This window comes from Scardinius erythrophthalmus (genome assembly GCF_964197995.2).
Source record: "Scardinius erythrophthalmus genome assembly, chromosome: 25".
Taxonomy (NCBI): Eukaryota; Metazoa; Chordata; class Actinopteri; order Cypriniformes; family Leuciscidae; genus Scardinius; species Scardinius erythrophthalmus.
This window is the reverse complement of record NC_138245.1, coordinates 5,458,634-5,472,594: the sequence shown is the minus strand read 5'-3', so window position 1 is coordinate 5,472,594 and position 13,961 is coordinate 5,458,634. Positions and strand designations below refer to the sequence as shown.

General features: G+C 39.7%; 1 protein-coding gene across 1 annotated transcript in view; it reads left to right on the top strand.

Moving 5' to 3' along the window:
- Window positions 1-13,961, top strand: part of acap3b (ArfGAP with coiled-coil, ankyrin repeat and PH domains 3b) — a 90,381-nt gene that overhangs the window by 35,988 nt on the left and 40,432 nt on the right. The window contains exons 3-4 of the mRNA XM_081358380.1: window positions 3,227-3,346; window positions 3,458-3,511. Of these exons, the coding sequence (XP_081214506.1) occupies window positions 3,227-3,346; window positions 3,458-3,511 (174 nt within the window). The remainder of the gene's footprint in view (window positions 1-3,226; window positions 3,347-3,457; window positions 3,512-13,961) is intronic.

The following is a 13,961-nucleotide window of genomic DNA, read 5'->3' as shown; positions in this document are numbered from 1 at the left end:
ATTTTTTAACTATTTATTTGTGTGATACAGCTGCAAATAAGTATTTGAACACCTGAGAAAATCAATGTAAATATTTGGTACTGTAGCCTTTGTTTGCAATTACAGAGGTCAAACGTTTCCTGTAGTTTTTCCCCAGGTTTGCACACACTGCAGGAGGGATTTTGGCCCACTCCTCCACACAGATCTTCTCTAGATCAGTCAGGTTTCTGGGCTGTCGCTGAGAAACAGAGTTTGAGCTCCCTCCAAAGATTCTCTATTGGGTTTAGGTCTGGAGACTGGCTAGGCCATGCCAGAACCTTGATATGCTTCTTACAGAGCCACTCCTTGGTTATCCTGGCTGTGTGCTTCGGGTCATTAAGACCCAGCCTCGACCCATCTTCAATGCTCTAACTGGGGGAAGGAGGTTGTTCCCCAAAATCTCGCAATACATGGCCCCGGTCATCCTCTCCTTAATACAGTGCAGTCGCCCTGTCCCATGTGCAGAAAAACACCCCCAAAGCATGATGCTACCACCCCCATGCTTCACAGTAGGGATGGTGTTTTTGGGATGGTACTCATCATTCTTCTTCCTCCAAACACGTTTAGTGGAATTATGACCAAAAAGTTCTATTTTGGTCTCATCTGACCACATGACTTTCTCCCATGATCATCCAAATGGTCATTTGCAAACTTAAGACGGGCCTTGACATGTGCTGGTTTAAGCAGGGGAACCTTCCGTGCCATGCATGATTTCAAACCATGACGTCTTAGTGTATTACCAACAGTAACCTTGGAAACGGTGGTCCCAGCTCTTTTCAGGTCATTGACCAGCTCCTCCCGTGTAGTTCTGGGCTGATTTCTCACCTTTCTTAGGATCATTGAGACCCCACGAGGTGAGATCTTGCATGGAGCCCCAGTCCGAGGGAGATTGACAGTCATGTTTAGCTTCTTCCATTTTCTAATGATTGCTCCAACAGTGGACCTTTTTTCACCAAGCTGCTTGGCAATTTCCCCGTAGCCCTTTCCAGCCTTGTGGAGGTGTACAATTTTGTCTCTAGTGTCTTTGGACAGCTCTTTGGTCTTGGCCATGTTAGTAGTTGGATTCTTACTGATTGTATGGGGTGGACAGGTGTTTTTATGCAGCTAACGACCTCAAACAGGTGCATCTAATTTAGGATAATAAATGGAGTGGAGGTGGACATTTTAAAGGCAGACTAACAGGTCTTTGAGGGTCAGAATTCTAGCTGATAGACAGGTGTTCAAATACTTATTTGCAGCTGTATCATACAAATAAATAGTTAAAAAATCATATATTGTGATTTCTGGATATTTTTTTTTAGATTATGTCTCTTACAGTGGACATGCACCTACGATGACAATTTCAGACCCCTCCATGATTTCCAAGTGGGAGAACTTGCAAAATAGCAAGGTGTTCAAATACTTATTTTCCTCACTGTATGTATATGTGTATGAAGAGTTCAGATGCAAAAGCCTCTAAGTGCCATCTGAAATTTTCTTCTAGAATGATTATTTTTATCAAGCTCGTATATTTAAGTTCAGTAATTTCACTTAAATGGCAATGAAAATTACCTATGAATTGTCATTTAAGCGAAATTACTGAACTTAAAATACAAGCTTGATAAAAATGATTTTTCTAGAAGAAAATTTCAGATGGCACTTAGAGGCTTTTGCATCTGAACTTTTATAACGATGCGTTTGGTCATTAACTTTTAAATGCATCATTATGCAAACATGAGGAGGGTTCTCCGAATGTAAGACCCATGACTGGCAGATCAACGTTCTACTGCTTTTCTCTCCAAAACAATTCATTAGGAAATTAGGAAATTAATTTAATTAATTGAATGCAGAGGATTTTAACAGTGGCAAGATGATTGACAGGGCAGTTTAAACAGTGAAAGGTTGCACTTAACTTAGCGACAGAGCGTCCGTTAAAGACTCAATTATGACAAAGTATCCCAAAGCTTGCATAATCTTCTGCTTCACACTCAGAAGTATGTACTCTTTCTGCTCAAAAACAGTACATACTTTTAGTGCATAGTATAAGTAGGAAAATTAGGACGCAGCATATGACTCCTCCCCCTGAACTCTCATTGGCTGTGGGTCATCGCCGATGTCATTTTCAGTCAAAACACATTTCACACTGCAGGACAGGTCCAGACATTAAGCATGTTAAATGCATTGCATCAGTGCTTCTCACAGATCGGATCTTTGACAATATACTACGTGATTGCCGCTCGCGTGAACGAGCACCGATTTGCCTCCAATTTCAAGCATTTGTCGGAAATTTCCACAAAACTGTCGGCAAATGTGATAATTGAGGCTAAAATCATGTAGTGTGGACCTGGCGCACACCATTCACAAGCACAACATGCTAAAACTCTGTGAAGTTCAATCTCTTAATTAATTTCCGGATAAAAAAATAAAACAACTTTTGTGTTTCTTAAGCTTTAAAATTGCATGAAATCAGCACATTTTGGTCATTTTTATTTAGAGTTCCACTGTAGTCAATAATTTTATCCTCATTTAGTATACACGGTTCTATGAATATACAAATGAGCCCCGCCTCCACTCACTCACTCAGCTCAACTCGTTGGCGATCACATGTTGATCTGATTGGTTAAGGTAGTTTGTGACGTCAGAAACACCAGCGATTTTAAACCGTGTTTTTGAGACTGTCTTTGGTTCACTGCAGTTTTAAGGAGAAAATACTCAGCAATGGTTTTGACTTATGAATTTACACATGGTTTGTCTTAAAGCAAATTAAAAACACCACATAGACATATAAACAACATTTAAAAGCTTGATTTTCACCACAGGGGGACTTTAACTGGTTGTATTCAATGGTATCATCCCAAACCGAATCAGTGAGAACAACAGCATGACTGCAACCAGTCCAGCAGATGTTTAAGTTTGATCAGTGACCAACCATGATGATACTATATTAACTTCATTTCAACCTTATATATAAAAATGTGTTAGCGTTTTTGCTTGATACCTAAAGCAATTATGTTTTGGCATCAACAGAATAGACCCAAATGACCACTTATCACAATGAAGCGATTCCCAAATGATAAAATCAATTCACGCCTCCAGTTTTTTATTGTTTATCATACAGACTACGCAAAGTTAGAAAAATGTGTGTACTACAGTCATGGCCAAAGTTTTGGCAGCGAAATCTATTTTTTTGATAACTATAAACAGTGTTTTCTGTCTCTCTGTCCATCAGCTGGTGAAGTTATGCAGTGGTATGATCGAAGCGGGTCGTGTGTACGTCAGTGCTAATAAACTCTTCGTCAATGGCATTCGAGACTTGTCTCACCACTGCAAAAAGGAGGAGATGATCTCAGTAAGTTTCCCAGACAAGTAATAATTTCTAAATGATCCGAGTCAAATGACTCAGATAATAGTCAGACCCTCATGAGCTGTGTTGATTTTTCGGTTATTTGCTTCATTTCAGGAATGTCTTGAAAAGTGTGGAGAGAGCCTTCAGGAAATCGTCAACTATCACATGGTAAGACACATTTCCCCAGGCTCGCTCGGCATGGCCACATGTCCCATAATAAAACGCACACATACACATTTCAGTCAGGGCCCATAATGATTCATCATGTTGCCATAACCTGGCTCTCTCATGGGTGTTTTTATTATGACACCATATTATGCGTGCCGTGGGGCGTAACTCAAACCAGAGAACGTGGATCTCTTTACACGGTGTGTTTCCCATCATATGTGGCTGATTTTTTCCACATCCCACCCAAAAGCCGTCTGCAGAGTCATAAAGAGCCTTGCGTATTGACATTTTTGCCACTTTTATTGAGAAGAGGGTATAATAAGGACAGGAAATGTTCAGGAACCTTTTAGGTGAAATGGGAATTGGAAATGTTGCAAGCCAGATTTGAATTTGCATTGGTCGCATGAGCACCACAGCTCAATGTAAAATGGTTTGTACATTTGAAACCATGTTTTGTTCATTTCAGCAGGTGTCTGATCACATTTATTGGTTAATCTGAGACCGAGTACGTCATCACTCAAGACTTTTGGGGTGTTTTCCTGTTCTTGAGGTTCAGTGTAATTGAAAACAGAGAGAGTGGCAATCAGTGTGTAAAGCCCTACATGTCTCCTGTTACCACAGACGCATTCACTTTTAAAGAAAGAGGAAATACCAGGGCTGTGGTATAAAGGACTTGCAGCTTTTTTAATTATCAGCCCAAAGACGACTGATCCCTTCCTGCTTGTAGCATCAGCAGTCTCCGAACAGTCGGATGTTTCCTCTGTTCTCGCTGCTTTTATGGTTAATTAGACTGGTCTATTCTTGTGATAAACTGTTTTTGTGAGACATGACTGTGGTGAACACTGGATTCCTGGGCTTTACCAGAAACACATCTAGGTCAAACCCTCAAAAGAACATGTTTACAAAAATTTGGTGGAAACCTTTGTCACTTCACTCAATTGGCATTACAAAACGACCAGCACATAATCAAAAAAATAAATAAAATAAAAAGTGCTTGTATGCAAGATCCAAATTATCAGTACAAAGTACAAAGGCTCACCAGTGACTTATCAGTTTTGGGAGTGTGGACATTATACTTAATAATATGCCAATATAAGTAATATTTAGATAAATTAAATAATGATTTTTTTTCAGTTTGGGTTAAAAAAGTCATAGTTCTACATCAAAGATTATAACAGCTTTAAGGAACTCTTTCACACAGAACATGTCTTTGCTCAATTTCATCTGTTGCGCTCATGTGTTTTGCAGGATCTCAGGCTTGACACAGCTTTCTAAATACAAGATAATAGAAGGTCAGGTTTTTTAAAAAGCATCTCCAGACCAACTTACATTACTTTTTTCATTCCACTACCTATCGCATCTTGCATTTATGAATGAAAAACTGCATACTGTTTGAATTCCGTACAGTTAAAAAAAAAAAAAAGAAGCAGCATAAATAGAGGTTATGCGTGTGACGTCACCGAGTGGCAAAAAGACTGAGCGGCAGCATTTGTTTTCAGCGTGAATTCCGCGAAAAACACACAAAACACATCTAAAACGGGAAAGAGCTTTGCGATTGACTGTACAACTAGATTTGACAAGAAATCAGAGGTATATTTTTACAGACTGCCGAAAGCTACAGAACAGAGAAGCAAATAGGTCGCTGCAATTCATAAACAACTGGACTCCAGACAGAGAAAGGTGGATTTACAGTTATCATTTGGTGTCAATATGCTAGCCTGGAAATCCAGAACTAAATCTGAAAGATTAATGGTCTGGCGTCGACTAATGAAAATCGTCCAGCTCGAGGGGCGGCACCAAGCATGCATTTGAAAATCTCACTGCACACAATTAGATAACACTACGACCAATCACAACAAGCCCCATACGCTTAGCTACCAGTGGAGCTAACTGGTAGATTAGACTCTTGCCGTATCCGTAAAGCCAAGTCTAACTCGTTCATTGTAGCGGCCAAAGCCGTTTCAAACAACTGGTGTTCATCCATAGCCATCTTGCAATGTTTACTAATGACTTGGACGTCACAGCGCCTCTGGCCCGCCTATATCAGATAACCCGCTGTGATTGGTTCAGCTCGGATACAAGGGCATATTTAATGAGCATCATTACTCGACCCCAGAGTAACTCGCTGAGCAAATTCAACTCTGGATTTCCAGGGTATCAATATGCTGCATTTAGGGGTAAAATCATACCCTATATATTGTATTGTTATATATTGTATTGACGACTCACCAATTAAATATTTATTTAATAATAGTAATATATTTAATAAACTGACTATACAAGTTTTAAGGCTGGACTATATATAACATTGATATAAGTGATCACATGGATTCAGACCTACCTATATTGTATTTATATAAAGCGTTCACAGGCAAATTTGCTTTATGCATTTCCCCGGCGTCGAAATCAGGCACATATAAATGTCAGGAAACACGATTCCTGGCTGCATGTTAATATCCATGGATCACTGGATCTTTAGTAAGTTGTAAGGAACACTATATCGACTCCAACCTTTAGTTTAAACTGATAATCGTTTGTTTTACTTGTGTTTTCGCAGTGTCCCCTATTCAATTTGGTGTTTGAATTTTTAAATAAAAAAATTATATCTTTTATTATAGTGATCATAGGTGGGTTGCACGATGGGCAGTGTGTAATTTAGTTGGTTTAGAACTTATGTATGTATTGTATATTGTGTGTGATGTGTTGATAGGATGTTTTATGTATTGTATGCATGTCGAATGTCATTTGTATTTAAACCGCAGTATTGTATTGTATGTGTCCAAGACAAATTTCCTTCGGGACAATAAAGCCAATCTTATCTTATCTTAAATCCAGTCCCTCAGCAGCTCTTCTGCCACTCAGTCCGGCTGAGGGGGCGTTCCGGCGGGAAAGTGGCGTCAATGCATACACTTTAAGTGTTTTAAAATAAATTCGTGGTTGTTAAATAGTAAAAACTATTTTTCAAATTTGGTATTTTTTCCTGCGTACAATTTTTCAGTTGTTAAATCATAAAGAGTTAATAATAATGCACATCACACATTCATGGTAGGTGATATTTATCACCAGTAATAAGTGTTTGAATATGTTGTTTGTCTGGCATGGTTCCTGCTTGATTGTTCGAGATGTTTGTGTCTCAGCACAGGAAGTGGTTCTCCTCTGTTTATCCTTGTGCCACTCAGAAAAGGTGTCTGTCTATGGGAGGAATGACAGATAAAGCCTGTGTGCTGAAAAGAATATTACTTTAATTCACTCCTCTTGTTCCTGCTCTCTCCTGTTTTACCAGGGTCAAAGCAGTTAACCTGTCACTCTATAAATCGGAAGTCTGGCCATTTTACTCTGGGATGTAGATAATCTGTCTGTCTCATAAATCCAGGACGCCCATCGCTGCCAAATCCCTGGATGCTGCGAATCACTGTCTCTAGATAGTGGGTTTTGTTAAAAGCAATGTTTTCTTTTTTGTAGTGTAGCAATAAATTGTTTGGAAGATGTAAATATATAGTAATTACAGTTATTGACTGAAAGCCTGTGTGTCTTTTCATCAGGCAGTGTTAATATGTCCCTCTTTTACTGCTTATTGAGTTGTTAGAATCCAGACAGTCAGGAATTGAACCAACTTGTCGAAGTGACGCCTCACTACCTCCCGACTGAGTGTAATTACTGATATTATCTATTTGGCAGGGGACAGTATTAAAGAGGCCATAGAAAGAGAAGTAATGAGAGAACGTGATGTGTTTTCTGCGATTTTAGAGGTGATAACACATGCCCGCAGAAGCTGTGCTGTTATACTTTGTTCCTTTATGTCAGACACTTTTTGAATATGCGCACATCAAATTTGATGCCTCAAGACGTATTGCACCAAGTTTGTTGGCTTTTGTGAGTTCTGCTCACTGTAATATTAATGTACTGTAATTATTGTTTATTTGGAAGTCCAGTTTTCTTCTGAGTCTATCTTGCCAAGCCCAAACTACCAAGGATGCAAGACCAAACTTGCAGGACTTGGTATTGAGAAATAATATTCCAAATAATAGATTATTATCTTGAAGGCAAGCCTGCAACCGAAAAAAGCATAACGCCTGTTAACTCTGTGGTACGCAGGAGTGGAGACAAGAGGCTGTTTTTTTTTTTTTTAAATGAGAAAATAGCTTATCATTGAATAAATCGACAGCCCATCAGGTCTTCATCATGTTTGCTCTGAAACATTCATTTTGGATTGATCTATTTTTACACCGAAAAAAGTCACAAACAACTGTGCGACAGGTACGATTCAGTTTACGGCACTTCTCATTCATTTAAAAATGATCCGCAAACAGTGATTGACTGTTGCACAACTATGACTAGTGACGTCAAGGCTGTAATGTGATTGGTTATCAAGGCACACGTGATCCAAGTTAGCCATTACTTGTTTTCCAATGGAGTCACGGACCCTCGTATCTCCCTATAATAATAATATTACCAACTCTGGATGCAAACACTTTTAGATGCGTTTTGGTCGATCGGATCACAAGTGGACGACGCTAAATACAGGTGTGAACGGGGTTTAAAAGGTTTTTTCTTGTCAACTTCCAGAAGTAGTCGAAAACGCATTTGACCGGATTGATTTCGTAGTGTAAACGCTCATGCGATCGAATGTGTTCGAACAGCCACAAAAGACTCTGCCCACTGACCCAATGCGTAAACATTAAGGGAATTAAAGTTTGTCGGCTGGAGACCTACGGTTGGTTTGAAGACAAAAAAATGTACCAAGCACAATGTTCTCCATCATTCCTGATTTCTAACACACACTCACAGTGTTCGGCGTGATCTTGCGGCTGTCAGAGCAGAAACTAAAGCTGTTATCTCTGGTCGCGTTCATATGTAAATTGCGCAAACTTATTTTGTCCATTAGATCGAAAGATTTAAAAAAGCCCATACATTTACCCGCCTATAGACCCTCATCTCGAAGAAATCAGGACAGAAGTGGTTGAAAGTGGACAAAAGAGACGGATTAAAACACCAGGTGTGAACGGGAATGAGTCTCCCTCATCCACTTGTGATCTGATCGACCAAACGCATCTTAATACCAGGTGTAAACAGGGCCTTAGACACTACCACACAAGCTTTCATAACTGTTATGAAGTATTTCAAACATGTTATGAACATTTCTTTACAGTATCTGGTTGAATGTGAAGATGCAAGCAGTCAAAGTTACCAGTTCTAGCTGTAACACAACTTTAACTGCCATTCCTAGTTTCTTGTGAGAACAACTTCCTGCTAAAATCTCCCCAAACCCCCCCCCCCCCCTTTTGCTGTATTATGTAACATTCCCATTTCCAGAAGTAAGAATCGGGTAATACTCTTTTATTGTTTCAAGATTTTCATTTTTGCTTTACCACAACTGAGGGTCTCAAACCCAGTTTACTTTCTTTCCACTTGAAAGCAACACAGAACCCATTGACCGGCGTTATTGATCTCGTTCTCTTCCTGTGATGTCCCAGCATGCTTTCTGCAACACATTTTTCGAATTAAACTAATTCAACTGTACAGTTCACGAATGGCCCAGTCGTTTGGCAGCTGGGCTCTGTAAAGTGGTCTCGTATGGAGCAGTTTTTTTAATGCAGGAAGTCAAAAGCTGAGCTGGCAGTTCATTCGCACACGGACCTTTCCAACAGCTTGCAGCTGAACACGCTGTCTTTCTCTAAAGCGTGTCACTGCCATCACTGCTCCACAGAAGAGGAGCTTTCCATCTGATGTTCCTCGTGCCAGTTTGGAACATTTGGTTGCGACTGTTTGGCTCTCTGTGGGCAGCCATTCTCTCCCGCCTTTATTGTATTGGTGTTGTATTGGTGTTTTTTTCAGTGATGGGCATTTTGTTGTAGACTTTTAGAAAATTCGTTCTTTTCTCTATTTCATTTACTAACAATGTCCAAAGACGTGCATGAACAAGCATTCCGCCTTTTTTTCTTTTTTTGAAATATCAACATTTCTACCATGGCAGTGATGAAAAAGACATGGAAAAAACTATTTGTCTTGCTATGGCTAGTTTCAAAGCCACCATTTTACACACAATAAATATTTGCACAACTTTGACATGATTTGACAAAATTACAGTTTGCATGATAGCATAGATTCACAATAAAACGCAAGAATCTTTGGTTTGTCTGCGGCGCTTTACGGCGACCTGACAGAAAGACTAGCATGTTTACTTTTTTGGGTCCTCCACGACGGGTCCCGTCACATCTGACGTTGACCAATAGGAGCACAGAAACGAAAGGGAGATGATGGTACTGGTGCTGCTATAGGTGGAATTATGCAATGTAGGAAAAGTTTGTGGATATTTTACTTCAATTTTTCTTTGGAAGACTGACAGCCCATACTTTCCTCTTCATGCAATCCAGGAACATGCCCACTGCCGGGTTTTCTTTCTCTTTGGGGGGCTTTTCTGATGACAAGACTACAAAACATCAGTATCAAGGCCCCACTCACACTCCAGCAGAATCGGTTACTGCAGAACAACTCATTATGTCGGTGTGAAATAAACAGTTAACAGAAATTAAAGTTAAAGCTCCAATCTCCTCCAGAAAAAAAGTCATTTGGTGCCTCAGTGACTACTTCACTCAGAGAAGCTGTCAATCATGACGTCCCGGTTTCCTAAAATCAAACCATTTTTTTTTTTTTTTTTTTTTTTACGAACACTTGAACTTACATCAGTGTGATAAAAACGATCTAAAATGAAAAAAGCATCTTTGGAAAAAATTATTAGAAGTGTAATTTGATTTGTTTAGTTTGTCTCACGTCTCATTGGATTACATGGAGAGGGCGGGGTTTATGAGTTATACTGCATCCAGCACCTGGGGCGATCGACACGCTTTGGCTTCACTTTTCAGGACTCGTGCGGTACACTTGGTTCAGATATTCGTCTAGCCGCGCATGTTTGCATAGAAAAAAAATGAAAAGCAGCGGCTCCAACAGCGCTTTATGATTGGCCGAAAGCAAACTTCATATGTCAGCGCGTTCTGACCTCGTCTGTGCTTACCGGTAATCTTGAGTCTTTGGTTCACACACAGCATCATACCGATAATTTACTGGTAATGTTACAACTTCTTATACCAGGAAATTGCCAGAACTGATTTACCGGTATTTTTTAAATCTCTTTTGATCTCTTAATGGTAATTTATCGATAATTTAGGACTGCATGTGTGAAAGGGGCTGGTGACTAATTGTTTTGCAGGGGTGGAAAAGACGCCTGGAATGAAAACGTATATAAATAATTTTCATATAATAAAATAATCAATTTCAGATTAATTGGAAATATAAAAAGGTTTTTGTTTATTTCTCCCTTTGCTTAGCTTGTGAAAGATAGTATGAATATGAAAATCTAATATGAATACAATGTAAGAAATAAAATAAAATTCATAGTTATAAAAAACTAAAAAGCCTGGAACTAGCATAAAAACCATTTGGAAAGTTGCAAAAATAACAAAGGCATGATGAAATGTTTTAATGTGGCCTTCATATAACAAAGGAAAATCTGTCTTTTTAATAAAAATCAACCCCTGGTACATAAAAGTGCCTGAAGTTGAAGAACCACCCATTCATCGCTTAGTTTTTTTCTCTCTCGTTCACTCATCCTTCTTTTTTGTTTGACTGCAGAATCTCCTCTCTTCTCCATGTCTGTGACTGAGATGCTTCACTGACTCTGAAGCTCTCTGCGCTAGCGTCTGGCGCTACATAAAAGGCCTGTGCTTTCTCAAGGCGCTAGCACACATGTACGGCCGGGCTGCAGGCCACGATTAAACCTCATCTCACACACACTCGCTCAGGCTCATTCAAATCTTCCCCAGTTTCTCTCTCTGCCTACAGTCACTCATCTCTTGACGTCCTCTTGATGTCTTTCTTAGAGTGTCACCCGAGGTGATGCTATCATGGTCTTCCACACTCGCTACAGACAATCTGAGGTAAAACAAGGATAGAAGATATGAAGTGAAATGCAATTAAAGAGGGATCTCACACGGTGAAGAGGAAGTGAGAATGTGAAAGAGAAGGTGCAATGCTAGCGTCTAGAGATGTGACCGCAATGTAGAGTCATTAAGGGCTCGGTAAAGCATGCTGGTTAATTACCCTGCTGAACAGTGTTCAACACAGATGCCACTCTCTGAACTCTTTAAACAGACGTTAACTAAGATCATCTGAAGAAAATCAGAAGCAAAACAAAAGAAACTGGAACTATGCACATTAGCACATTACTGAGTTCTGGGTCTCAGATGTTTCACAGGGATCCCTCACCAAAACTAACTCAGCCATAGAAAATTAAGCCCTTTTAACAAAACAGACCAAACCATTTTATAATTACAGGGGTCTCACAAGATCTCAATTCAAAATTCAGTGCATGAAACCTAAAGAAAAAAATTTAAATAAACTCTATACACATATGAAATCACATTCACCACATTTTTACATTCTTATCAGTTCTTGCTTTCCCTGGGAATCGAATCCATGACCTTGGCGTTGCCTACGCTCTACTGTTCGAGCTACAGGAAAGAAAACACATATTGTCCCAAAACCTACATTTCCCATAATTCCCAGCAAAAGATATAAAGGACATCAGGAAATGCCACGGCCTTTTAATAACAGGCCTTTATTCCAAGCTTCAATCATGGATCCCTGTGGAACGATGGGCAAGATGCACAATCATTCAAAACTAAATTAAATAAGAATGTTAAACCCATATCTTTGCCTATACACTTACTAGCGTGTATTTACTGGCGCTCTTTGATCTTTAATGTGAGCATAAAGAGACAACGCGCACCTCTAATTCAAATGTTTTTGGGTAAATGATATTAAAGAAACAAAATAAATACATAGAAATGTATAAACAAGCAGACAAAAAAAATGGATCCCTCAAAGCAAACGAAAAATATTTCGCATACAAAAAAACTAGAACAATTCAAATGAAATATTTATTAAAGGGTTAGTTCACCCAAAAATGAAAATTCTGTCAGTAATTACTCACCCTCATGTTGTTCCAACCATGTAAGTCTTTCGTTCATCTTCAGAACACAAATTAAGATATTTTTGATGAAATCTGACAGAATTTTGACTCCTCCATAGGCTTCCAGTGTGACCGAAACTCACCGGCCCAGAATAGTTATTAAAACATCGTTAAAATAGTCCAAGTAACTACAGTGGCACTACATTAAGTTTATCATGTGACGAGAATACTTTTTGTGCGCAAAAACAAACAAAAATAACGACTTCATTCCACTTTTCATTTCCTTCTCTCTGGGCCTCGTAGTGTTTTTGCGCTGCGCGTCTGTGTTGCACGTCATCACGCAACACACACATGACCGGCGTCGGCCAATAGTGAGCCTACGTGATGACGTGTAACACAGACGCGCTGCGCAAAAACACTACGAGGCCCAGAGAGAAGGAAATGAATAGTGGAATAAAGTCGTTATTTTTGTTTGTTTTTGCGCACAAAAAGTATTCTCGTCGCTTGATATACTTAAGATTGAGCCACTGGAGTCACTTGGACTATATTAACGATCTCTTTAATAACTTTTCTGGGCCAGCAAGTTTCGGTCACATAGAAGCCTATGGAGGAGTGAAACATGGCTCAGATTTCATCAAAAATATCTTAATTTGTGTTCCGAAGATGAACGAAGGTCTTACGCGGTTGGAACAACATGAGGGTGAGTAATTACTGACAGAATTTTCATTTTTGGGTGAACTAACCCTTTAAGTGTGGCCTCAGTCATCACAAAACACAACAAACCTTTTTTTGATTGAATTTTAAATCACTTTTATTTTTTTTCAGAACTTTTTTTTAATAATTTCACCAAATCGTACAACTCTCGTGTGTACAGTATGTGCATGCTGGGCACTTATGGGTTTGAACATTTTGCAGAACCCTTGGGTCCAAAGTATGAGCAGTAGTCAAGCATCACTGATGAAAGAATTGGGCCATTTGAGGCGGATGAATAGAAAATGCTGAATCTAGTCTAGTCCTTTATAAAATGCAAAGGCTGGGATTTGACTGAACTGTACAAAATGCAAATGTCTAAGCTTGTCTGCTTCCCCTTTTCCCTGCACTCTCTCTTCCTCTCTCACGTGCCAGCTTTACCCTCAAGACATGTTGCCCTCCTGTTCCATGTGACACACTCGTCACATGTTCTCCGGTTGCAGCTTATCTCTGCCGTAAAGCTGCTGCTCTTGTGACCGGAATCGAGATGATTGCAGCGTAAAGCTTTTCCTCTAGCCCCGTTCTGCTGACATCATGTATGATCCACACTGACATGCCTTCATTCTTACAACCTTCCATCAGAGGTTTCCTCGCAGGACCCCCAGGGTTTGATTCCATGAGCATGTGCAGACTGTAGTCACTGTGTTTGCCTGTCATGGCCTGCGTGACGCCGATGTCTAACTCCCTGCTCCCCGTCCTTTGCGACGCATCTGTGACCTATTTAACCCTTGA